General features: G+C 49.5%; 2 protein-coding genes across 2 annotated transcripts in view; one reads left to right on the top strand and one right to left on the bottom strand.

The window, feature by feature from the left end:
• hoga1 (4-hydroxy-2-oxoglutarate aldolase 1) overlaps positions 1-27,217 on the top strand; it is a 77,920-nt gene that overhangs the window by 32,609 nt on the left and 18,094 nt on the right. The gene's annotated exons all lie outside the window — the stretch shown is intronic.
• On the bottom strand, positions 12-27,217 carry morn4 (MORN repeat containing 4). The gene is made up of 5 exons (XM_072479651.1): positions 27,103-27,217; positions 17,614-17,688; positions 8,413-8,527; positions 3,918-4,027; positions 12-1,840 (listed from the first exon to the last, which is right to left on the bottom strand). The coding sequence occupies exons 2-5, from the start codon at positions 17,678-17,680 to the stop codon at positions 1,692-1,694; spliced, it is 441 nt and encodes a 146-aa protein (XP_072335752.1). The 5' UTR covers positions 17,681-17,688; positions 27,103-27,217; the 3' UTR covers positions 12-1,691.

Raw genomic sequence — 27,217 nt, 5'->3', positions numbered from 1 at the left:
CTGCCGGGGGGGGGGGGGGGGGGAGATCAACAGCTGGACTGGATTGGTAAGAAGAGTTATCAAGGCCAGGATATGGTGTTTGACACCCTGACTCATGTGGCCCACCAAGCGTGGGGTCTCCGTTGGACATTTTTTTCCCCCATTAGATATTTGTGGGACCGGAGATTTGGGAAGGCCTGCTGGATAAATCCAGGATCGGAACACTAAAGGGCTGCAGGTGTCACCAACTTCAGACATGTCCAAGGGTGGGAAAAGATTTAAACTTTGTCCCTTACTGTTGCAGCTCACAAAGAGAAAACACAAGGGGAGGGATTTTCTGGCTGTTCCCAACCACGGATTCCCTGCGGCGGAGGGTGTGAACAATGGGAAACCCGGCAAATGGCGGGCTTCCTGTGCAAAACACACCATGGGGGGGGGGGGGCGGGAGAAGAGAAATCCCGCCCTAGGACACTGCAATGAAAACAGAAAGTGCTGGAAAATCTCAGCAGGTCAGACAGCATCTGTGGAGAGAGAGAAACAGAGGTAATGATGTTTCAAGTCCAGATGACTCCTTCTCCAGCTCTGCAGGAGGGTCGTACGTACTCGAAACGTTAACTCCGTTTCTCTCTCCACAGATGCTGCCAGCCTTGCTGAGTCTGCCCAGAATTCCCTCTTATTTCAGATTTTCAGCCCCCACGGTAATTTGATTTTATACGAGGATGCTGATGCTGTATTGGGAAGATGGTACAGGGTTGGTGTATCTGAGTGACAGGATAAGCTGGTCCCCACCAGGCAACCATGACATAATCAGTCCCTCTAACAGTACGGGAAGCGGCTATTCGGCCACTTGAGCCTGCGCGGTCTCTCGGAAAGAGCCATCCAACTAGTCCCACCCTACACTAACTCCCCATAACCCTGCAAATGCTTTTCCTACTTCAGGTACATGTATATTCCCTTTTGAAAATGAATATTAAATCTGCTTCCTCCACCCTGAGCAGATAATTCCAGATCATTCGCTAAGTGAATTCTACCCATTTTATCCTCTGCTATTTTTGCTAATTGGCCACCCTGTTGAGCCATTTAAACGTAATAATTTGGAACAAATCCAATGATGCGGAATAACAATGATTAGTTGCAGGTTGGCCCTTTGTTTGGTGGGGGATGGGAGAGCCGGTCAGGAGCCTACTGTGTTGCGCTGCAGAGTCACATTAGTTGACCAAGCTAAGCTGACAGAGGCCTCTGCATTCGGCCTCTCCAAGCTGCAACCGAGTTGAGAGGCCAGTGAGTCAGAAAGAGATTTAGAGGACTCAGGGACATCTTTAGGGAAAATTCTCCCAAAGTCAACCCCCCCACCCCCCCATCCAACAGCCTGACCCTCTGCCTCCTTGACACCACACCGCCCCGCACAAAGTCCTGCAGACAATACTGTTTGCAGTCTGCATGAAAGGGCAGCTAGGCGCCAAGTCTTCCCCCGACCAAACTTCTCAAGAACTGCAGCTGTAAGTTGGGAACCCAGCAAATGGAACCTGCGTGCCTCCCGTGCCTGGGCTACCCACTATATTGTTAGACAGACTGGGAAGGAAATGGAAGAGAGACCACAATTGGAATTCACAGTTTGGAAGTTAACAGTTCTGAAGGCAAAGACCGTCTCTCTGCGTCCTCCCACATGGATAGGATGAGCCGTTAAATTGACTTGACACGCAGAGGAGTGGTTACAGGGGGAGACCCCGTGCGCTCTTCGCGCTCGCCTGTGCTCTCTGGATCACGGCTTGACATTTCTCCCGTTTACACAGCCTGTTGTTCTCGAAGATGCCCTCGTTTCTCGGGTGCCCGCACGAGCCATCGGAGAACATTAGCAGACCTGAGTGGAAGACAGGCAATGTTACTTCAGCCGAGAGATACAGGCGCACGGTTTAAGCTGTGGTTAAAACCCTGCAGTTGAGCAACCCAGGAAGAGGCTATTCAGCCACTTAATCCTGGTCCACCATTCAATGAGATCACGATTGTTCTGTATGCTACCTCATCCAACTAGGATCCATGTCCCTTAAATACCCTTGGCTACCCAAAAAACTACTGATCTCAGCTTTAGATTATGAATTGAGCTAGCACCTACTGCGTTATGTGGGATACAAATCCACACATTGAAGAAGTTTCTTAACTTATTTCCTGAATCACTTGGCCTTAAAGGTCACATTTCCTTATGATTCTCTGCAAGGAACACAACAAAGTCTTTCACTGCATCTTGAGCAAGGACCATCTGGCCCATTGGGCACTGGTTTGCAGGGTTTCCAGAAAATAAATATCCCAATCCACATTCCCTCCGCAGTTCATCACTGGCTGAGCACTGAGGTTAGTTGGCAACCCAAAGTAAATTGCAGGTAGATCCATAGAATCCCCACAGTGCAGGAGGCAGCCATTCGGCCCATCGAATCTGCACCAGCCCTCTGAAAGAACACCCCACCTTGGCCCACTCCCCCGTCCTATCCCCGTAACCCCACCTAACCGGCACAGCTTTGGACTGTGGGAGGAAACTGGAGCACCTGGAGGAAACCCACGCAGATTAGGGGAGAACGTACAGACTCCGCACAGACAGTCACCCAAGGTTGGATTCGAAACCGGGTGTCGCTGGCGCTGTGAGGCGGCAGTGCTAACCACTGTGCCACACACTTTCGAACTCACTGGGCGGGATTCTCCCTTCTGGAGACTAAGTCCACACGCCTGCCGGAAAACGGGCGAGAATCACTTTTTCCCCGAAGGTCCTTGGTGATTCTCCATTTTCCAGGGGTCTAGCAGAGCCCCGGCATGCGTCCCGCAGCTCTGGCTGCTGGCAGGGCCCTGCAAGCCAGACCGCGCATGCGCACGGCGGCCGCAAGCGGGTCCACGCATATGCACGGCTGCCCACCTCGGAGCAGGCGCCGCCGACATAGCAGCCGGCCCGGGCGGAGAAAGGTAGGTCCCTCCCAGATCGCGATGGCCCGCCGATCGGTGGCCCCCGATCACGGGCCTGGCCACCGCTGAGGCCCCCCCTGGAGTCAGATACCCCCGCCCTCCACCAGGACCGCCACGGCAGCTGCAGGTCCCAGCTCCCGCCGGGTGGTACCACATGTAAACCCGCTGGCGGGTGTTCAGTCGGTCGACCGCGGAGAATCACAGCGGGGGCCTGTTCGAACGGCCCCCGACCGGCGCGCGTCGATCGCGCGAGCCTGGCGGGTCCGGGGAGAAACGCGGAAGCACCGGATTTCCGGCGTGAACGATTCTGCCGCGGAGGGTCGGTGAATCCCGCCCATGGATCTTCTTACAAAAAAAAAAATCACCCATTTAGGTGACCAGATTCTCACTTGTCAGGCGGGGGCGGGGAGTCCACCATTGCTGTGTTCACGAACGAGATCAACAAGAGAGGATACTCCAAATTGAATTTTCTGAGGAAATCATAACTTCAGCCGTGACATAACCTATCCTGGATTGCCGTATGCCCTTGCTTTTTTCATTCATTCTCAGCCAGCGAAGCACAGCCTCCGACAGGAACGGATCACGGAAAAACTAAGTTCAGATGGAAATTGCCTGAACTGGACTGGATTGGGTTAGACTGAGCTGAGCTAGGGCGGGCTGTGTCAGGTTAAGGAACACTAGTTTGAGGTGCTGAACCAGGCTGAATTGACCTTTCTTCAGACTGGTTAGACTGAACACAAAAGCAAAATATTGTAGATGCAGGAAATCTATAATCAAAACTGAACGGTCATCAACCCGAAACATTAGCTCGGTTTCTCTCTCTCCACAGACGCTACCAGACCTGCTGAGTACTTCCAGCATTTTCTGTTTGTAACCCCTGTCAGACCGAATTGGGTTGAATTGAGCTTGCCCTGGCTAGATTACTTCTCACCAAAAGGTTTTCTCAACATACTCAAAGATATTAATTGAGTTGATCGATCACGACTTACCATATCCTTCCACGCGTCCATTTTTGAACTCTCCTTCAAACTTCATCCCATCATATCGAGTGAAGACCCCAACTCCTTGGAACTTGCCCTGTACAAACTCCCCCTCATACCTGACGACAGAAACCACAGAGTTTTAATATGTAAAGAGGCACTGTCCGTTCTTAAGCTGCCCGCGAACCGCTACCTTTGCTTCAGTTTAACACAGTCCAACCAACCAGGGGCAGAAATGGGCCATTCAGGGGCAGCACGGTGGCACAGCGGGTTAGCACTGCAGCCTCGCGGCACCGAGGTCCCAGGTTCGATCCCGGCTCTGGGTCACTGTCCGTGTGGAGTTTGCACATTCTCCCCGTGTCTGCGTGGGTTTCGCCCCCACAACCCAAAAATGTGCAGGGGAGGTGGATTGGCTGCGCTAAGTTGCCCCTTAATTGGAAAAAATGAATTGGGTACTTTATAAATTTATTTAAAAAAAGAAATGGGCCACTCAGCTCGATCCAAGCTGGTGTTTATGCTCCATATGAACTTCTTCCCACCCTTCATCTCACCCTGTCAGTATAACCCTTCTATTCCTTGCTCACTCATGTACTTACCTGGATTCCCCTGAATGAATCTATGCTACCCTGTGGGTGCGAGTTCCACATTCTCACCACTCTCCGGGTAGAGGCTTCTCCCAAATCACCAACTGCATTCATTGCGATGATATTTATAATTTCTTGCAATGGTTCACTGCATTAAAAAGGTTCTGTACAGTTGCAGGTGGTTATCTATGAACCCTATTTTGGGACTCCCACAAGTGGAAACATCTTCCTCATCTCTACTTCACCAAGTCCCTTCACGATCTCCACTTGACATCCCTCAGTATTCACTGCCTGGTACAAATGCAACGTGTATCCCGCTCAGCAGTGACAAGACCTAGCAGATTCGACTTCAATTTCCCCTTAAAAAGCAGGCCAGTTTCACACATGCACACACCCCGCCACCCCTGCATTACCCCCGTTGATTCAGTTGGTAAAGGCAGTGTGTAAATGAGCTTTACAGATCAGAACATCCCCCCTTGATTGCTAGTGTGCTGCTTCTAGTGGGGGACGATCTACCGGCCTCGTCAGGCCAGACATGAAGCGGCTGAATCGCGCAAGAAACCTCTCAAGATTCGCGACGCCCGACACATCTGGCGAGATTGAATGGAATCTCGCGCGACATCGCGATCTGGATCTGGATCTCGACCTCACTGGGGGGGGGGGATCCAGATTAGCATATTTAAAAGCTCATTTAAAAATGTCTGTGCGGGATTCTCCCGGCGCCTGGGAGACCCTCGGGTGGTTCGGCATTGGGCAGGATGTCACCCTGGCACTCCTGCTGGCACTGCCACCTGGGCACCTGGCATGCCAGGCTGCCAGTGCCTGGGTGCCAGGTTGCCCATGAGGGATGGGGTGGTTGGGGCTCGAGGACCCCGGAAGAGGCAAGTTGGGTCACTGAGGTGGGAATGGGGGGGGGGGTCAAAAGATAGGGGCCGGGATTCTCTGGCGGGGGGGGTGAGAATTGCGCCACGTCGCTCCAATGCCGGGCCGCCGATTCTCTGCCACCCGCGAGTCGCCGCCGCGCCAGTCGGGGGCTGTTGAAAGCGGCCCCTCGGCGATTCTCCGTGCCTCGATGGCCCGAGTCCCGGCGGCGCGGGACCTCGGAGTTCTGGCTACGGGGGCTGTCCTGGTGGGGAGGGGGGGGGGATCTGACTCCGGGGGGGCCGTCACGGTGGCCTGGCCCGCGATCGGAGCCTACCGATCGGCAGGCGGGCTAATTCTGTGGGGGGCCTATGTTCCTCCACGCCGGACCCCTGTAGGGCTCCGCCATATTGCCCGGGGACTGGTGCGGAGGCGGGAACCCACGCGCATGCGCGGACTCGCGGCAGCCGTGGTGCGCCGGCTTTCGAGCGCTGGAGCAGCGGATACCACTCTGGCGCCATACTAGCCCCCTAGGAAGGGGTGGATACCTGGGCCTGGAGGCTCGTTGACGCCGGAGTGGCTCACGCCGCTTTTGACGCCGGTGTCAGAACTTGGCCGCGGGATCGGAGAATCCCGGCCAGGGGCTGCCTTTAAAAATGGTGCCACAATTAGCAAGACCCCTTCTTGAACTGGTGAGCTGAACTAGTCATTATAGATGTGCCAGCTCGACAGGGCGTTCCCCGCATGGCCAAAAAACTTCAGCAAAGTGACGTTGAATAGTGGGGACTTTCTCAGCGCTTTAGATGCCGAGAAGCACCCCGCAATACGCACCCGAAACGGACTTTGTTTTTTGCCCTATGAATCACCCCCATGATCTCACTCAATGTGGAGAAAGAGGCGCCACAAATTACTGCAAGTATCCCTGGGGCAAAGAAACACCAGAGAGGCCCTGGTAATCCTCGAATGAAGCTGCAGGAATATAAATAAGAGGTTTTAAAAATGTATTTATTCATTTCCGGGATGTGGGCGTCGTTGGGTGGGCCAGCATTTATTGCCCATCCCGCGTTACCCTTGACCAGGTAGTGAGCTGCAGTCCATGTGGTGTAGGTACACCCGCAGTGCTGTTAGGGAGGGAGTTCCAGGATGTTGCCGCAGCGACAGTGAAGGAACGGTGATATATTTCCAAGTCAGGGTGGTGAGTGACTGGGAGGGGAACCTCCAGGTGGTGGGGTTCCCAGGTATCTGCTGCTCTTGTCCTTCTCGATGGTAGAGGTCGTGGGTTTGGAAGGTGCTGTTGAAGGAGCCTTGGTGAGTTACTGCAGTGCATCTTGTAGATGGCACACACTGCTTCTACAGTGTATCGGTAATGGAGCGATTGAATGTTTGTGGAAGGAACAGCAATCAAGCGAGGCTGCTTTGTCCTGGATGGAATCAAGCGTTTTAAAAAAAAATTTAGAATACCCAATTTTCTTTTTCCCCAATTAAGGGGCAACTTAGCATGGCCAATCCACCTAACCTGCACATCTTTGGGTTGTGGGGGCGAAACCCATGTCGACACAGGGAGAATGTGCAAACTCCACACGGACGGTGACCCGGGGTCGTGATTGAACCCGGGTCCTCAGTGCCGTAGGCAGCAGTGCTAACAACTGCGCCACCGTGCTGCCCTGGACTCAAAGGTCTTGAGTGTTGTTGGAGCTGCACTCATCCAGGCAAGTAGAAAATGTTCCGTTACACTCCTGACTTGTGCCTTGTAGATGGTGGACAGGCTTTGGGGGGCCAAGAGGTGAGTTACTCTCCGCAGGATTCCTAGCCTTTGACTTACTCTGGTAGCCACAGTATTAATGTGTCTAGTCCAGTTCAGTTTCTGGTCAATGGTAACCACCTGGATGTTGATAGTGGGGATTTAGCGATGTAATGCCATTGAATGTCAAGGGGCCATCTTATTGGATATGGTCATTGCCTGGCGCTTGTGTGGTGCAAATGTTACTTGCCACTTGTCAGCCCAAGCTTTGCACGTGGAATGGTTCAGTATGAGTAGTCGCAAACGATGCTGAACATTGTGCAGTCATCAGCGAACATCCCCACTTCTGACCTTATGATGGAAGGAAGGTCATTGATGAAGCAGCTGAAGATGGTTGGACCAAGTACACGACCTTGAGGAACTCCTACAGTGATGTCCTGGAGCGGAGATGATTGACCTCCAACAACCACAACCATTTTCCTTTGTGCCGGGTATGATCCAACCAGCAGAGAATGTTCCCCGATTCCCATTGATGCCAGTTTTGCGAGGCCTCCTGGATGCCACACTTGATCAAATGCTGCCTTGATGTCAAGAGCAGTCACTCTGGTGCTCAGCTCTTTTTGTCCATGTCTGAAACAAGGCTGTAAGGTCGGTGAAAAGTGTGCGCTTTGGAGAAGCCCAACAGAAAGGCTGTATATGCTGTTCAAAGCTGGACTATATGCTACAGCAACACCCTCTGGCAAAAAGGGGAACAACAATGCAGGCACACAACTGTTATCTTAGCAGTTAGACAGACTGTCTGATATCGACAAACAGGCACAGGAGAGAATTCACTTTGAAAATGACAGGGATGCACATTGGCAGGCCCTCAACAGTTTCTGATCAAGTAGTCGCTGAATATAGGGGCCACATTTAACTATAAAAACATGCATTGATTTTAATCCATCCACCAGATGACACGGCACTGTCTGCTCTCTCATAGGCATAAAAGAGATCCCATGGATCTTTGAAGAGCCGCCAGGGAGTTCTCCATGGGGTCCTGGCCAACATTTATCCTTCGATCAATCACTAAGAGATAGATGATTTGGTTATCACTTTGCAATTTGTGGGATCTTGCTGTATACAAATTAGCTTCGACCTTTCCGTATATTACAACAACTATCACCAAAAACACCCCCTCGTTGGCAATGTGATTTGGGCAGTCCTGAGGTTGTGAAAGGCAATGTATAAATGAAAGTTAATTATTGTGTTTGAGATTTACTGGCAGATTGAGAAGTGGGCGGCTATTTCCGAGCCTCCTGCCTGGACTCCAGCTTACCTCGAGCCATCAGAGAAGACCAGCGTCCCGTGGCCACTGAACAGGCCGTTCTCAAACTGGCCGCCGTAGCTGCTGCCGTCTGCAAACCTCAGCTGCCCCATCCCATGCCGGCGACCTGGTGCAGTGGAAGGGTAAAAGGTCACAAGCGTGAATGGCGTTGCAGAGCAATACAGTTCAGTCAATACTAGTCTGGCAACTCACGGGGGAAACGGCCATGTGGAAATCTGGAACTCACCGGCTTTGATCCCTGGGTTTGTGCTGACCTTAAATGGAGTAGCGTTTGAGACGTGCTACAAATTGGCCTCAGCGTCAGAGGCTGGGTATTCTATGGCAAGTGGTTCACCTGCTAACACCGAAGAAGGCTTTCTGCCCATCTTTCACAGGAGTGTGAAAGAATACTCTCCACTTGCTTGGATGGGTGCAGTTGCAACAGGACTCTAGAAGCTTGACACCAACAAGAAAAGCCAGCCCACTTAATTGATACACCACCCACTGCCTTAAACATTCACTCCCTCCACCATCAGCACACAGTGCCAGAGTGGGTACGATGTACAAGATGCACTGCAGCAAGTCACCAAGCCTCCTTCGCCAGGCACCTTCCAAACCCATTGCCTCTGCCGCCTAAAAGATTCCTATCCAGCTAATCAGACTGAAATGACCTTGTGCTCGGCGAAGCCACACTTCGGTGCAGATGGTTTCCTGACATCCGCGATTCAGCTTTGCACTGACCCACTTGGCTGAACTACTGGAGAGTGGCGTTGCTGCCCATGTAGCCAGATATGGGGCCCTCAGGAAAGGAGTTGGGGCCAGGGAGGGAATGGTCAGCATAAAAAGTCAATGGTGACAGCCTGAACACAAAGGTCCTTGGAAACATGTCCCTTGTCCCTCCATGTACCCTCCAGCTGCTGGAGGCACTGTTCCATCATATGGGTCCCAATCACTGTAAAGGATGGCAAAAGTAAGAGTTTAAGCAAATATATTGCAATGTTGCAATGTAAAAGCAAATTACTGCGGATGCTGGAATCTGAAACCAAAGGAGTAAATACTGAACAATCTCAGCAGGTCTGACAGCATCTGTGGAGAGAGAAGGACGCTAACATTTTGAGTCTGTGTGAGTCTTTGTCAATATTATGCTTTGTCAAGTAAGTGCCATCCGGGCTGCACAGTGGTGCCGTGCTTAGCACGGCCGCCTCACGGCAGCGAGGACCCGGGTTCGATCCCGGCCCCGGGTCATTGTCAGTGTGGAGTTTGCACATTCTCCCCGCGTCTGCGTGGGTCTCACCCCCACAACCCAAAATGATGTGCGGGGTAGGTAGATTGGCCGCACTAAATTGCCCTTTAATTGGAAAAAAAATTGGGTACGCTAAATTTGAAAACAACGCTAAGGTCCATCCATCCATCATTGGCTTGAGGTGGCTCCTGATTAAACATGCCTATGCTATCCTCGTGTTGAAATATCTCCTTGGCTTCACCCCCATCTCCATAACCCACTCTGGCCCAACAACCCTCCAAAATCTCTGCTCTCCTCCAACCCTGGTTTTCATCGCTCCACCATTGCCAGTCATGCCTTCAGCAACCTAGGCCCAAAACTCTGGAATTTCCTCAAACCTCTCTTTTCAACTATGAAACCTCCTTAAAATCTATCTCTTTGACCAATCTGCAGGGAACTACAGACCAATCTCGGGTCAGTGGTAGGGAAACTATTGGAGAAAATTCTGAAGGAGAGAATCTATCTCCACTTGGAGAGGCTAGGTTTGATCAGGGATGGTCAACATGGCTTTGTCAAAAGGAGGTCATGCCTAACAAATTTGATTGAATTGTTTGAGGATGTGACCAGGTGTGTCGATGAGGGTAGTGCAGTTGATGTAGTTTATGTGGATTTCAACAAAGCCTTTGACAAAGTCCCACATGGGAGACTTATAAAGAAGGCACATGGGATACAGGGTAACTTGATAGGGTGGATTGGCTTAGCCGGAGGAGACAGAGGGTGATGACAGACGGCTGCCTTAGTGACTGGAAGCCAGTGACCAGTGGCGTACCACAGGGATCCATGCCGGGTCCCCTATTGTTTGTCATTTATATAAACAACATAGATGACTATGTGGGGAGTAGGATCAGTAAGTTTGCGGATGACACAAAGATTGGCCGGGTGGTTAACAGTGAGGTTGAGTGGCTTGGGTTACAGGAAGATTTAGACGGGATGGTCAAATGGGCGGATAAGCGGCAGATGGAATTTACCCCTGAAAAGTGTGAGGTGATTCACTTTGGAAGGAGAAATTTGACAAGAAAGTATTCAATAAATGGCCTGACACTGGGAAGTTCCAAAGGAACAAACGGACCTTGTTGTGTTAGTCCATAGATCTCCGAAGTCAGAAGGGCAGGTTAATAGGGTGGTGAAAAAGGCAGATGGGACACTTGCTTTTATCAATCGAGGCATAGATTATAAAAGCAGGGAGGTCACGTTGGAGTTATATAGAACTTTGGTGAGGCCACAGCTGGAGCACTGTGTGCAATACTGGTCACCACATTATAGGAAGGATGTGATTGCAGTCGAGGGGGTGCAGAGGCGATTCACCAGGGTGTTGCCTGGGATGGAACATTTAAGTTATGGAGAGGTTGGATTGGGGTATAACACTCCTTCCCTTCCCCACCCACCCCCCAAAGTCTACAGCAATGTTATAACCCAAATGGAGGTCACGGGAAATATTATAGTCCTGATCCCGGGATCTCCATTTGGGTTGGGTTGTTTTCGCTGGAGCAGAGAAAACTGAGGGGGCGACCTGATCGAGGTGTACAGGATTCTAATAATAATTTTTTAACAATAATCTTTATTGTCACAAGTAGGTTTACATTAACACTGCAATGAAGTGAAAATCCCCTAGTCGCCACACTCCGGCGCCTGTTCAGGTACACGGAGGAAGAGTTCAGAATGCCCAATTCACCTAACAGCACGTCTTTCGGGACTTGTGGGAGGAAACCGGAGCACCCGGAGGAAACCCACGCAGACACCGGGGGGGGGGCCCAAACCGGGAATCAAACCTGGGGCCCTGGCGCTGTGAGGCATCAGTGCTAACCACTGTGCTACCGTGCTGAGGGGCATGAATAGGGTGGATAGGGAGCAGCTGTTTTCCTTAGTTGAAGGGTCAGTTATGAGAGGACACAGGTTGAAGGGGAGGGTCATGAGGATTTGACGAAAACCTTTTTTTTTTTTTACCCAGAGAGTGGTGACGGTCTGGAACGCACGGCCTGGGAGGGGGGTAGAGACGGGTTGCTTCACATCCTTTAAAAAGTACCTGGATGAGCACTTGGCACGTCATAACATTCAAGCAGACAACTCAAAGATTGGCCGAGAGGTGGACAGTGTAAGGATAGCGATAATCTCCAGAACGATATAGATGAGAAAGTGGCAGATGGAATTTAACACCGAGATGGGTGAGGTCATGCATTTAGGGAGGTCAAACAGTTGTAGGGAGTACACAATAAACGGGAATATACCAGGAGGGGTAGATGAAGTGAGAGATCTTGGTGTACAGGTGCACAGGTCCCTAAAGGCAGCAGTTCAAGTAGACAAGGTTGTTAAGAAAGCTTATGGAATGCTCTCCTTCATTGGCAGAGTATAGAATATAAAAGTAAGGATATAATGCTGGAATTGTATAAAACCCTGTGAGGCCACAACTGGAGTATTGAGTGCAGTTCTGGTCACCACATTACAGGAAGGACGTTATTGCTCTGGAGAGGGTGCAGAGGAGGTTTACAAGAATGTTGCCAAGGCTGGAAAAGTGTAGCTACCAGGAGAGATTGGATAGGTTGGAGTTATTTTCCTTGGAACAAAGAAGACTGAAGGGTGACATAATTGAGATGTTCAAAATTATGAGGGCAAGAGATTGCCTTGGTGGAGAATTCTAGAACCAGGGAAATAGGTGCAAGATATGAGGCAGAAGGTGTCGAGGGGACTAGAGGATAAACCTTTTTACGCAGAGAGGTTAGTGGGAGTCTGGAATTCGCTGCCCGAGTTAGTGGTGGAGGCAGAGACCCTAAACTCTTTTTAAAAGTGTCTGGATCTGCATCTTAAGTGCCCTATGCTACAGGGTTAGGGTTAGGAAAGTGGGATTAGAAAGGGCATCTGGGTGTCCTCAGGCTGGCATGGACAAGATGGGCTGAATGGCCTCCTTCTGTGCTGTAACCTTTCTATGATTCTATGACTTCAAGGCTATTGGTCAAGTGCTGGCGAATGGGATTAGGTAGACAGGTCAGGTGTCGACTCGGTGGGATTAGGATGGGATTAGGTAGACAGGTCAGGTGTAGACTCGATGGGCCTCTTCTGCATCGATTCAAATGTGGGTGTCAAATTTTGTTTAATAATTTGTTTTTCCAATTAAGGGGCAATTTACTGTGGCCAATCGACCTACCCTGCATATCTCTGGGTAGTGGTGGTGAGACCCAAGCAGACATGGGGTGATTGAGGGGCAGCAAGGAAGCACAAGTGGATAGCACTGTGGCTTCACAGCGCTCGGGTCCCAGGTTCGATTCCCGGCTTAGATCACGGTCTGTGTGGAGTCTGCACGTTCTCCCCGTGTCTGCATGGGTTTCCTCCTGGTACTCCGGTTTCCTCCCACAGTCGAAAGATGTGCAGGTTAGATGGATTGGCCGTGCTCAATTGCCTTTAGTGTCCAAAATTGCCCTTAGTGTTGGGTGGGGTTAGATTGGATTGGATTTGTTTATTGTCACGTGTACCGAGGTACAGTGAAAAGTATTTTTCTGCGAGCAGCTCAACAGACCATTAAGTACATGAGAAGAAAAGGGAATAAAAGAAAATACATAATAGGGCAACACAACATATACAATATAACTACATAAGCACAGGCATCGGATGAAGCATATAGGGTGTAGTGTTAATGAGGTCAGTCCATAAGAGGGTCATTTAGGAGTCTGGTGAGTGGGGAAGAAGCTGTTTTTGAGTCTGTTCGTGCGTGTTCTCAGACTTCCGTATCTCCTGCCCGATGGAAGAAGTTGGAAGAGCGGAGGTGTGGGCTTGGGTAGGGTGCTCTTTCCAAGAGCTGGTGCAGACTTGATGGGCCAAATGGCCTCCTTCTACACTGTAAATTCTATGATGCTATGAAGCACCTTAGGACATTTATTACATTAAAGGGTACTATATAAATGCAAGTGGTTGTAGTTATACTGAAATTCGCCATGGCGGATTGCTCCCTCTACTGACTCAGCAAAAGAGTCCTTTATCCAGCCATTATCAAAACTCTTTCTCCATATGTAACTTTGGTAGAGTGGGTGACGATTACAACAGCGCCACTCAGGATGGTTTCACAGTTCAAGGTGACGGGTGTGGAAGTGTGATTTCATCATTGATTGCAGATTACACAACTAGGTCACAATCCAGTTGCTTCCTAAATGTCAGTTGTGGTCGAATGGGTAGCACCTTCACCTCGGAGTCAGAAAGCTACTCTCGATGTTTGAGCGCACGTCTAAGCTAACACTCCAGTGCAGTACTGAAAGAGCTTTGTACTTTCACACGAAATGTTAAACCGTGCTCCACCTGCCCTCTCAAGACCCATTTCAAAGAGCAGGGAAATTCTCCCCAGAGTTCTGACCAATATTTATTCCTCAAGGCAACATCACTGAAACAGGTTATCCAGTCATTTAGCCCCTTGCTGTACATGTGACCTTACTACATGCAAATTAGCTGTCACATTTCCAACATGGTGTTAATTGCTACAATTACACTTGTAAAAAGCACTTAATTAGCTGTTGATTGCTTTGTGAAGTCGTGACAGACTGCAATAACCTTTGTGACGCCTCCTCAGAGAAAGGCGGGGAGTGCCAGCGACATAGCCAATGGCAACCAAGGCCGCCAGAATCGGCAAACAACATGCCGCCCTGGGCAGACGATAAGGTTGCCTCGAGCCAGGGCGTTGCACGTGGTCCACCCGGAGGAGGATGATTTGATGCAGCTGAATTGCATCACTGCCCATAAAGTGGCACCAATTCAGATCACACTGCAAGAAAATGGGCCTCTAGTGATGGAGATAGACACGGGGGGGGGGGCTGCCGTCTCCATCATCAGTCAGCAGACCTTCCACCGGCTTCACATGGGCATCTTGCCATTCAGCTCGTGAGATACCAAGGCCAGATTGGCCACATAAACTGGGGGACCGCTAACATTATAGGAACCACCTTGACCCCGGTGACCCACAGGCAGCAGACAGTCAGCTTGAGGTTAATAGTGGTACGGGGCTGGGGCCCAATCTGTTGAGTCGTGATTGGCTACGAACACGGTGTTTGGACTCGCAGCAGATTTTTCAGATGGGCACCGGCAGTCTGTACGGGGTCCTCAGGAAATATCCGGAGGTATTCCAGGAGGGCCTGGCTCAAACAAAGGGGGCTAAGTCCTGAATCTACATTGGCCTGGAGGCCCGCCAGAGCACGACCGATCCGCTATACCTTGCACACGAAGGTGGAAACGGAGTTACGGCGCCTGGAGCCCTTGGGCATCATACACACAGTCTGATTTGCAGAATGGTCGCACCAGTGGTCCCGGAGTTAAAGCCGATAGGTCAGTTCATCTCTGCGACGATTATAAAATGTCCGTGAACAGGGCCTCCTGCCTGGACAGATATCCCATGCCGCGTGCTGGGTCCACCGAGAAGGATCACTTTGGCAATCCGGAAAAGGCCCTCACGCAATTCTCCCAAGCGGGCATCTGTCTCTGAGAGAGGCAAGTGTGTCTTTCAGTCAAACAAACCTGCGTTACTGTGTGGACAAGGATGGCTTGCATCCAGTGGAGGAAAAGGTCCAGGCCATAAAGCCAGGCCAACACCAGAAAACATGACCAAATTGACGTCATTTTGGGGGTTTGTGAACTATTATGGGAAATTTATCCTGAATTTTGCTGCCCTGTTAGCTCCTCTTCGCACATTATTCAGGAAGAATCAATGGCGGGCTTGGGGAGCTCCGAAACAGGAAGCATTTTCCCAGAAGAGGAAACAGCTGTTATCTTCCCAGTTGTTGACCCATTCCGATCCTTCACGGCTGCTTGTCCTCACATGCAGTGCCTCCTCATACGGCATTGGTGGGACAACATCCTGTAGCGTATGCTTCCGGACTCATGCAGATGCAGAGCGCCGCTTCGCCCAGATAGAGTAAGAAGGCCTAGCCATGATATATGCGGTGAAAAGGTTCCATCAATATGTCTACGGGCGCCACTTTTTTTAACATCACGGACCATGAACCTCTGCTGGGGCATTTCAAGGAGGACAAAGGGTTACCCTCATACTCTCAGCCCGAATCCAACACACGGCCTTGTTATTAGCCTAGGAGTATACATTTCAGCAGCACGCTCAGTAGTTTCCTGCTGCCTGTGTGTCTCCTCTCCACAAATGACGGACAAAATTGTGGCAGCACAGAGCTTCATGGATACTCTTCCAATCACAGCTGCGCAGATCCGAACGTGGACCCAGAGGGATCCCACGCTGCCGAAACTTCACCATGTCAATCTACCCGGCAGCCTTGCTTCCCTCCATCATGAAGCAGCAGGAGCTTTGGTGTGGAGGATGGCATCCTCCTATGGGGAGCTCTGGTGGTCACCCTGTGGCCGGGTCAAGAGTCGATCCTGCAAGACCTGCATAGTGGACAGCCAGAAGATGATGGCGAGGAGCTATGTCTGGTGGCTAGGGATCGGTGATGACAGACAGTGGTACAAAGGTGCCCAGCATTTCAGGAGCACCAGAATCTGCCCCCCTGCTGGAGTGTCCCCGGCTGAGTTATTAATGGGCTGGTGCCTCTGAACCTGCCTGAGCCTGACGTTTCCAAGTCTTGGCAGAAAGGTAGAGTCAGAACAGGAGTGTCAGAAGAAATATCACGACCACTGGATGCCTGGGAGACGTTTTGAACCGGGGGATGCCGTAGATGTCTGGAATTTTGATGACGCCACTCACTGGGTCCCTGGGGACGTGTTGGAGAAAACAGGGCTCCGATCGTACAAGATCAGAACCCGAGAGAAGACCGTGGGGAAACATGTGGACCACCTCAATGGCAGACAGCCTGCCTCGGAGGAAGCCACGGGAGGTACATTGGTGCCTCAATCACCTCGGATACCACTGCATAGTCAAGGGGTACAACCGATTGTGGTCCAGCATCCAGACTGTCAAGACAACGATGACTCGGCCTCGGATATGGACACTGAAGCGTTTGCACTCACTGGCGCACCGTGACCAGAGCCAAACCCCCAGCAGCGTCCCTCTGGCATTCGTCGCCAAAAAGGCGATCGACGAATCGCTACATCCCACCCGACCCAGACGCACCACTGCCAGCAGCGCAACCACGAGTCGTGGGACTCATGGAATACAAGATTCCCGCTAGTGTGCGGAGGCCCGCCCAGCTGGCGTGCATAATTAACTTGTATAAAAGCCGGCCCGGACAGGGCCCGGCATCCTGGTAGTCCCGGCTGGGACTTATACATAGATATATAGAACATACAGTGCAGAAGGAGGCCATTTGGCCCATCGAGTCTGCACCTACCCACTTAAGCCCTCACTTCCACCCTATCCCCGTAACCCACTAACCTCTACTAACCTTTTTGGACACTAAGGGCAATTTATCATGGCCAATCCACCTAACCTTGCACGTCCTTGGACTGTGGGAGGAAACCGGAGCACCCGGAGGAAACCCACGCAGACTCGGGGAGAACGTGCAGACTCTGCACAGTGATCCAGCGGGCAATCGAACCTGGGACCCTGGCGCTGTGAAGCCACAGTGCTAACCACTGTGCTACCGTGCTGCCCACTGTGTGGAATTTATACTGTGTGTTTATGCCGCCATAGCAGCTATTTCTTTTGACCATGAATCAACTACCATTTACTCGACTACTCAGTCTCCAGGGTCTTTGCATAGACACTATATAAATACAATTCAGCATCTTCTAAATGGCCACACCTGGCCTTACTGAAATTGCCTCTAGGCCATTCTGCCAACACCTTGGGCCATTTGACTCTGGCCCCTACCATTTCATCCCCACTCCATCCCCCATGAAGTATCTCAGGTCATTAACTGGATTAAAAAGGTGTTGTATCAATGTGCGCCAACATCACAGGGACCCCAGTTAAGACACCAGGACGTTTTCCAGGGAGACAGGATAATGGCCTCAGTTGCACCTTGCTGGCTGTACAATAAGAGGCAGTGCAGACTTACCTTCTTTCCACTCCCCATGATACTCCTCACCGCTCGAGTAGGTGAAGGTTCCTTTGATCAGCGTCATGCTCCAATCTAATAAACAAAAATTCATTTCTGTGAGTAACTGGGTTAAAGATCCACACTCAACTCACAGGGCACGATTCAACTAAATGGAAACAAAGTCCCATAGCGGTGGCGAATCCGGGCACTGCCGAACCTCCTGTTCTACCACTGGGCAGCAAATGTGGAAAGTGTGGGAGTCGGGGGCGGAATGGGTGCAAATGGAAGAGACGCGCGGACACTGGTCACCGCCCCACTCCCATTCCCCGTGGCCAAATAAGCCTGGTGATGGCCACACAGAGCCTGGAACCAGCGTAGGCACCATTTTATACTAAAAGACACATCTGTCTCAGCTCCTCTCTTCAAAAATCACAGATTCATCAGGGCGAGAAAGGATGGCATGTATAAACCTTGGAGAGGTTATGGGCCAAGTGCGGGCAACTGGGACTAGCTTAATGGTAAAAAACTGGGCGGCATGGACTGGTTGGGCCGAAGGGCCTGTTTCCATGCTGTAAACTTCTATGATTCTATGATTCTATGAGATGGGAGGAAGGGGTGTTGAGGGTCAGAGACTTGTACGTTGACAGCAGAGTGGCAACCCCAGGGGAACCAACAGAGAAGATCCAGCTCCCAAAAGGGAACAAGCCCCAGTACATTCAAATACAGGACTTCCTCCACAAGGAGGCCCCATCGTTCCCCCAGTTAGCCAGGCACACCCTGCTAGACAGACTGATATCACAGGATGAGTTAGGGGAGGGAAAATGCACGGACATATACAGAGACCACTGCTAGAGGTGGTAAGGACCCACTGGACGAAACGGGAGAGGAAGAACTAGGCCTCGAGCTAGGAGGATGACACCGGAGCAAGATCCTTGCACAGAGTGAACTCCACCACCTAAAGCGCAAGGCTGAACCTGATGCAACTGGAGGTGGTGCACAGGGCACACCTGACCGGGACACACATGACCAGGGCACAGCTGACTGGGACATGCATGACCAGGCCACAGCTGACTGGGACATGCATGACCAGGCCACAGCTGACTGGGACATGCATGACCAGTGCACAGCTGACTGGGACATGCATGACCAGGCCACAGCTGACTGGGACATGCATGACCAGGCCACAGCTGACTGGGACATGCATGAGCAGGTTCTTCCCGGGAGTGGAAGATGGATGTGAGCGATGTCAGAGGGGGTCCGGCCACCACGCCCACATTTTCTGGTCCTGCCCAAGACTGATCAGATTCTGGACCACACTCTTCCAAAGCCTTGTCCAAGGTCGAGGGGGTTAAGGTGGACCATGCCCATTATAGGCAGTCTTTGGGGTGTCAGAACAGCCAGAACTCTCGAGGGGAGAGGGGTCGATGCCCTGGCCTTCGCTTCCCTGATAGCCTGGCGACAACTCTTACTTGAATGGTGTCAAGAAAGTCCAACCTTCGGCATGTCTGCATCGACTCTCACAAACGTCTAGAGATGTGCTATACAGAGCATCCTATCCGGCTGCATCACAGCCTGGTATGGCAACTGCTCGGTCCAAGATCGCAAGAAACTGCAGAGTGTGGCAAACTCAGCCCAACGCACCACACAATCTGGTCATCTTCCCATTGATTCTGTCTACACCTCCCGCTGCCTCAGGAAGGTAGACAGCATTATCAGAGACCCCTCCCACCCAGGCTTTGCCCTCTTCCAGACCCTTCCACCAGACAGAAGATACCAAAGTCTGAAGACCCGCACATCCAGACACAGGAACAGCTTCTTCCCCACAGCTACAAGACTCCTCAACGTCTCCCCCTCGGACTGATCTGTTCCCTGTAAGAACACTATTCACGACACCCTATGCTGCTCTTGCTCATGTATTTGCTTCGTTTGGCCCCTTGTTCCGCACTGTAACCAATCACTATTGTCAATGTACCATTTGTCAATGTACTTTGTCGATTATTCTTTTTGTCTACTATGTACGTAATCGGCAGCATCACCTAAGGCCTCAGCCTGGCTGGCCGACCTGGCGGAATTCCTGAGGCTAGCAAACATTAAATTTGGCATCAGGGGGTCGGAGGAAGGGTTCCACTCGAGGTGGAAGCTGTTCACTGCCATCTTCAGAGACCTGTTTGTGGCCAGCAGCTTGGGGGGGGGGCGGTCAGCGCCCGCACTACAAAAAAAGACAAATTGTTCGTACTACATCCGTTGCATGGGTGCTCACAAGCTGTATCACTGTTATGTTGACCTGCAACTTGTTCAATAAAAATAGATCTAAACAAAAATATTCACCAGCATTTAGCGCAGAGCCATACAAGCACGTACTGCTGATTCGAATGCTTGACCATGGGGTGTGTGTTGAGGAACTATTCAAAGGAAGGGAGAGAGAGAGAGAGATACACACACACACACACACACACACACACACGAGGCGCAGGCAGAGGTTTAGGAAGGCAATTCTAGAATTGCAGGCCTTCAATAGTGTAGTATGTAGATTAATTGAATTTGAGAATCCAGGCATGCTACATGATTCTCACCATTCAGTCAGCATTATTAGATATTACTGGATGCATGGGATTAAATTCAATAAATTCAAATATTGCAGTTCCACCCGTTATTCACCTGAGGGAGCCCCATTATCTGAAAGCTCAGCAAGGGAGCTTGGAAAGAAAACAAGTGTATTTAGTGAGTATTTCAGCTTATCCTCGTGACATTCTAAAGTGCTAAACCACACACCCAAACAGGCAGTTTATCGCCCGTCCTGTAAAATCAAATAAAACAGCAAGAATGTAATCTAATTTTCTGTAGTAAGTTCTGTGATAAGTCATGAGCCCTTTTGTTGCAGCTCTGATATATCGCAGTTGGGGATCTTGATTTTCCAAGTGAGACTTCCTCAGCTGTTGTTTACATTCAGTATCAGCAATGCAGGGGACCTGATAATAGTCTCAGCTCAGGATGGTGTGTGACTTGGAAAGGCAAATTGCAGGTGATGGTGTTCCCATGCATCTGCCGCCCTCGTCCTTCGAGGTGGTGAGGTCAGGGTCCTGGGAAGGGCTGCACAGTGGGGGGGGGGGGGGGGGGGGGTATTTTTCTGCGAGCAGCTCAATCAGGGTGACTAGAGCTCGGGCTCACAGCTTAGAAATAAAGGGGTGTCCCATTTAAGACGGCGATGAGATGTTTTCTCTCTCAGAGGGTCAGGAGTCTGTGGAACTCACTTCCCCAGGGAGCCGTGGAGACAGGGTCATTGAATATTTTAAAAACCGAGATAGATAGATTGACCAGGGGCAGCACGGTGGCGCAGTGGTTAGCACTGCTGTCTTAAGGCGCCGAGGACCCGGGTTTGATCCCGGCTCTGGGTCACTGTCCGTGTGGAGTTTGCACATTCTCCCCGTGCCTGCGTGGGTTTCGCCCCCACAACCCAAAGATGTGCAGGTTAGGTGGATTGGCCTCGCTAAATTGCCCCTTAATTGGGTACTCACAATTTATAAATTCTTGACCAACAAGGGGAGTCAAAAGATATTGGGGGTAGGAACGAACGTGGAGGCCACAATCAGATCAGTCATGATCTTACTGAATGGTGGAGCCGCCTCGAGGGGCTGAATGGCCTCCTCCTGCTCCTAATTCTGGTATAACAGAACATGATGGTTGTGGAGGGATGAATGTTTACCTAATATGGGTCCTGGCTCAGGGAAGGTGACGATGTAACCCCTTTTTACCTGAAGCATTTTAGATGGGTACAGCACACAAGGGAGCCTTCCCCAATTCTTTGAAATAAATGAATCCCACTTTCCTGTCCTTTCCATCATGGCCCGACCATTCCTTCCTTTCCAATAACCGACCCAATTCCCTTTTAAAGTTATTGCTGAAGCTGCTTGCACCAGCCACCCATCAGTTTATGCAAACTGAATGAATAGGCAACTCAAACATCCTGTATGGAACACAGAGGCCAGAAGGAGACAGAGTATTTAAAGGAATGGTACCATAGTGTTAATGTTACTGAATTAGCAATCCAGAAACCCAGACTAATAACCAAGAGACCAATCCCCTCACAGTGGCTGGGAAACTGAATCATCTATAATTCCCGGATAACAAGCTCGACTCAGTAATGGTGACCACAAAACTACCAGATTGTTGTAAAAACCCACTGGTTCCTTAACGTCCTTTAGGGAAGGAAATCTGCTAACCTAACCTCGTGTTACCTATTTATTTCTGAGATATCGGTGCTCCTTAAATTCCACCCTCGAATATCCCCAATTTGAATCACACCATTGGTGGTCATGCCTTCAGTTGTCAAGGCCCTCACCGTTGGAATTTCCTCCCTAAATCTCTCCGTTTCTCGAACTGACTTTTTTCATTTTAACATACAAGTTAAGACATGCCTTAAAGTTTGTCTCTCGAACCAAGCTTTAGGCCACCTGCCCTAAACTCCCTTTATGTGGCTCAGTGTCATATTTTGGTTTACAAACATAAACCTTTCACCTCCTTATAAATCAAGAACTTATCTAGCTCCATGTTAAAAATATCCAAAGGGGGCAGCATGGTGGCGCAGTGGGTTAGCCCTGTTGCCTCACGGCGCCGAGGTCCCAGGTTCGATCCCGGCTCTGGGTCACTGTCCATGTGGAGTTTGCACATTCTCCCCGTGTTTGCGTGGGTTTCACTCCCACAACCCAAAGATGTGCAAGGTAGGTGGATTGAACACGCTAAATTGCCCCTTAATTGGAAAAAAAATGAATTGGGTACACTAAATTTATTTTTAAAAAAATATCCAAAGTCACTATTTCCACTGACTTTTGAGGAAGGGAATTTCAGAGACTCCTGATCCACAGAGAAACAATTTCCTCTCATCTCAGTCTTCAATGACTGACCCTTGTTTTTGAACAGTGCCCCCTAGTTATTTGTTTGTTATTTACAGCACAGAAGGAGGCCATTCGGCCCATCGTGTCCGCACCTGCTCCCAAAAGAACTACCCAGCTGGTCCCATTCTTAATAGCCCTCTAAATTAATTCCTTTCAAATATGTATTTGGATTTGATTTGTCATGTGTACTGAGGTACAGTGAAAAGTATTGTTCTGCGTACGGTCTAGACAGATCGTTCTATACATGAAAAAACGTAGGACATATATATCCAGCTCTCTTTTAAAACACCTGACGCCACTACTCTTCCAGACAGCATATTCCAAATCCCAACAACTCTCGGAGTAAAAAGGTTTCTCCTCATCGTACTTCTAGCTCTCTCGCTGACCATCTTGAAACTGTGACCCCTCGTCACTGACATACCAACCAGTGGAAACAGAATATCCTTCTTTACCCCGTCAAAATTGTTCTGAATTTTGAACACTCAATAATCTTCTCTGCTCCAAGGAGTAAAAGCCCAATTTCTCCACCTTTCCTTGTATCTAAAATTCCTTATTCCTGGTATCATTCTAGTAAATCTCCTCTGCACTCTCTCCAGGGCTTTAACATCCTTCCTTAAATAAGGTGCCCAGAACGGAACACAATACTTCAAAAGTGGTCTGACCAATGATTTGTAGCGGTGTGGCATTGCTTCCTTGCTTTTATACTCTGTGCCTCTATTCATAAACCCGAGGATTCTATGAGCCTTCTTAACAACTTGCCTGGCCACCTTCAGAAAATTATGCACTTGAACCATGAGGTCCCTCTCCTCCTGTACTCCCCTCAAAGTTGTACCATTGAGCCTATATTGTCCTCTCATGCTTCACAAAATGCATTACCTCACATTTCGCTGCATTGAAGTTCATCTGCCAGGGGTCTGCCTATTTGGCTAAATTGTCAATGTCCCTCTGAAGTCGCTCAGCGTTATCCTCACAATTCACTATTCTCCCCTTTGGTATCATCTGCAAATTTAGAGATTTTGCCCTCAACCCCCATCTCTAAATCATTCACATAAATCTGAAAAAGCAAGGATCCCAACACGGAGCCCTGGGGCGCACCACTTTCAACTCGTATCTAGTCTGAGAAATACCCATCGATACCCACCCTGTTTCTTTTCTCTTAGCCAACTTCTAATTCATGTTGCCAAGGACCCATCAATCCCAAACATTTTTAATTTACCTTCCATGTGGCACCGTATCAAATGCTTTCTGAAAGCCCAAATATACAACATTCACGTCACTACCCTCCTCATCCTCTGCTTGTATCACCTCATCAAAGAACTCAATTAAATTTGTCAGACATGACCTGTCCTTGAGAAAGCCATGTTGACTGTCTAGTATTAACTTATTTTTCTCTAAGTGTATATTAATCTCATCCCGTATTATGGCCCCCATCCGTTTTACCACTATTGATGTCAAGCTGACAGGTCTGTAGTTTCCTGGGTTGTTCTTTGCCCCTTTCTTAAACAATGGCATCACATTTGCAATACTCCAGTCCCCCGGGACTAATCCTGCGTTCAGAGACCTGGAAAATTGTCAGCAGCTCTGCAATATGCCTCCTTACCTCTCTCAGCATTAGGATGCATCCCATCTGGGCCTGGCGACTTATCGACCTGGAGTGCTACCAGCCTTTTTAGCGCCTTTTCTTTATCTATCACTGTACTGCTCAGTTGCTCAACACACACATTTTCAACCGGATCATTGTCACCATCTAGGGCGGTATGGTAGCACAGTGGTTAGCACCGAGGCTTCACAGCGCCAGGGTCCCAAGTTCAATTCCCTGCTGGGTCACTGTCTGTCAGGAGTCTGCACGTTCTCCCAGTGTCTGCGTGGGTTTCCTCCAGGTGCTCCGGTTTCCACCCACAGTCCAAAGATGTGCAAGTTAGGTGGATTGGCCATGCTAAATTGCCCTTAGTGTCCAAAAAGGTTAGGAGGGGTTATTGGGTTCGGGGGATAGGGTGGAAGTGAGGGCTTAACTGGGTCGGTGCAGACTCAATGGGCTGAATGGCCTCCTTCTGCACTGTATGTTCTATGTTTTATGTTCTAATTTGATAAAGACAGAAACAAAGTACTCCTTTAGTACCACTGCCATACCCTCCGCTTCAGTGAGCAGTTTACCCTGCTTCTCCCTATGGGTCCCACTCTAGCCTTCACTAATCGTTTACCATTAATACGTTTGACACTCTAGATTCTCTGCCAAGAGGAAACATCCTCTGCACATCCATCCTGTCCATATCCCACGGGATCTTAAAGGTTTCGATCAAGTCGCATCTTACTTTTCTAACTCTTAACGGCTACAAACCTAACATCTTTAACCTTTCCTCATAAGGCAACCTGCCCATTCCAGGTATTAGGCTAGTAAAACTTCTCTGAACTGCTTCCAACGCATTTACATCCTTCCTAAAATAAGGAGACCAATACTGTACAAAACAATAATCCAGATGTGGTCTCACCGATGCCTTAACTTCCCCACTTCTGTCATCAATTCCCCTCACAATAAAAAATAACATTCCATTAGCCTTCCTATTACTTGCTGTACCTGCATACTAGCCTTTTCTAATGCCTCTTTGGAATACTCATCTACAAGTGCTCTACAAATAAATACAAGTTGTTGTTATATGCCATGGCAATGTGCTGGGCTCTTAACTGCCCTCTGAAATGGCCAAGCAAGCCATTCAGTTGTATTTGAGAAGGCGGCTCACCACTACTTTCTCAAAGGGAATTAGAGATGGGATACAAATGTTGACCCCGCCAGCAATGCTCACATCATCACATCAAAAGGTAACTGCCGGAAATTCAGCACCAATGATCACCTGGACTAGTTTCAATCACAATCCCACATTACAACAGTGACTCTACGTCATAAAGTGCTCCCTCGGCTGCAAAGTACTGTGAGGGGTGGTGAAAAGCACTGTATACATGCAAGTCTTTATTTTTAGATGGGTGAAAGGTTTTCACCTGGTTTTGCACTTTCCCCAGGAGATCCCATAGATTTGGTTTGTATGTACATTTGGTTTGAGAGTGTATACATTGTGGTACACAAGATACCGTCATTGCGTGAGGAGACCGAATGGACCAGAGAATCTCCACCTGGCCATCATTTTTAGTATGTTCAGATCACTGCTTTTTGGCCCCACAATAAAGACAGCTCCCAGGCCAAGCATGGTGCCCAAGCTGAACGAGAGAACTCTACTGATGGCAGCCTGTTCCAGAGTGTCAGCCCAATGCCACCACGCTACCTGACAATCAGTCACCCACAGTGGATGCTGAATCTTCTTTCTTTTTAACAGCAAGGTTATTTTAGGATTATATAGTGGATGACCCATAAAAGCACAGCCAAATACATAGTGAAAGGAAGGAGTAGGTAAAAATAATCATCCCTGTCCCTAAATACAATAGTTAAACTCCACACAGCAGCTAGAGAAAAAACTTGCATTGCTATAGCACCTTTCATTATCTTCGGATAACCAAATGTTTCACAACTAATGATGTAGTTTTTTAAAAAAATGTAATCACTTGGAGGAAATGTGGAGCTAATTTGCACACAGCAAATCCTCACAAACAACAATGTGATAACGCCTAAATAATCTGATTTGGGCCATGGTCGAAAGATAAATATTAACTATGATACCAGGGAGAACTCCCTCCTTTTCTTCAAAATAGCGGCATGGGATCTTTTTCACCAACTTCAGATGGCAGGTTGCGTCTCGGTTTCAATGTCGGACCTGAAAGACATGACCTTGGCCAGCACAGAACATCCTGTGATCCTGGGTCTCTGGGGTGACAACCTTGTGTCTCAGAGGCAAGTGTACCACCCACTGAGCACTGGCTGGAACTTCAGTGTGTAACCTCTCTATTCCTCATCTATGCTGAGTTAATAATCCGGGAGAGAGGGAATTGACCACAGCATCTCTGGGCTCGAACGGGTGTGGGGGTGCTGAAATCAGCCAAGAGACTCCACACCCGATTGTTGGCTCTGCTAGATTGGATTTGTTTATTGTCACGTGTACCGAGGTACAGTAAAAAGTATTGTTCTGCGTACAGTCCAGGCAGATCGTTCCATACATTAAAAAAACATAGGACATACGATAAATGCGCAAGGTAAATACATAGACACAGGCATCAGGTGAAGCATACAGAGTGTAGTACTGCTCAGTAGAGAAGATGTGTGATGAGATCAGTTCAGTCCATAAGAGGGTCATTTAGGAGTCTGGCAACAGCGGGGAATATTTGAGTGCACAAATGCGCTCGCGCACAGACAGGAACATGATCACAGCCTTAACTGTGATGGCCCACATAGCCAAATATCCAAACAAACATTCATTAGTCTTACGCAGCAAGAATAGGCGACCAGACCAGCACCCGTCACATCAGCGAGAACCCAGCCTTCTCTGCAGAGAAGAAAAATGCAGGCACAAAATAAATAAATTAATCCATTCTGAGATAAGAGATATTGGACAGGTGGACAAATGCTGAAGCTCCCAGCTGAGAATTGACAAAAAAACAAGAAAAGGAAATCCTTACCCTGAAAATGGACGAATTGTGCCTTTTAAGTTTTTGTTTAAAGGTGCCCACTTACCTCTCAGTGCTCAGCAGCCTGTGGATCATGCAACAGGGAGCCAGCCAGGTTTACATTGATGAATATTCAGCTCCAAGGCCCTGCCTGAGTCAGACATGTCCTCCTGACAGGGACA

The sequence above is a fragment of the Scyliorhinus torazame genome, chromosome 16 (genome assembly GCF_047496885.1).
Source record: "Scyliorhinus torazame isolate Kashiwa2021f chromosome 16, sScyTor2.1, whole genome shotgun sequence".
Taxonomy (NCBI): domain Eukaryota; kingdom Metazoa; phylum Chordata; class Chondrichthyes; order Carcharhiniformes; family Scyliorhinidae; genus Scyliorhinus; species Scyliorhinus torazame.
The sequence above is the reverse complement of the archived record's forward strand: the minus strand, read 5'-3'. Positions and strand labels throughout refer to the sequence as shown.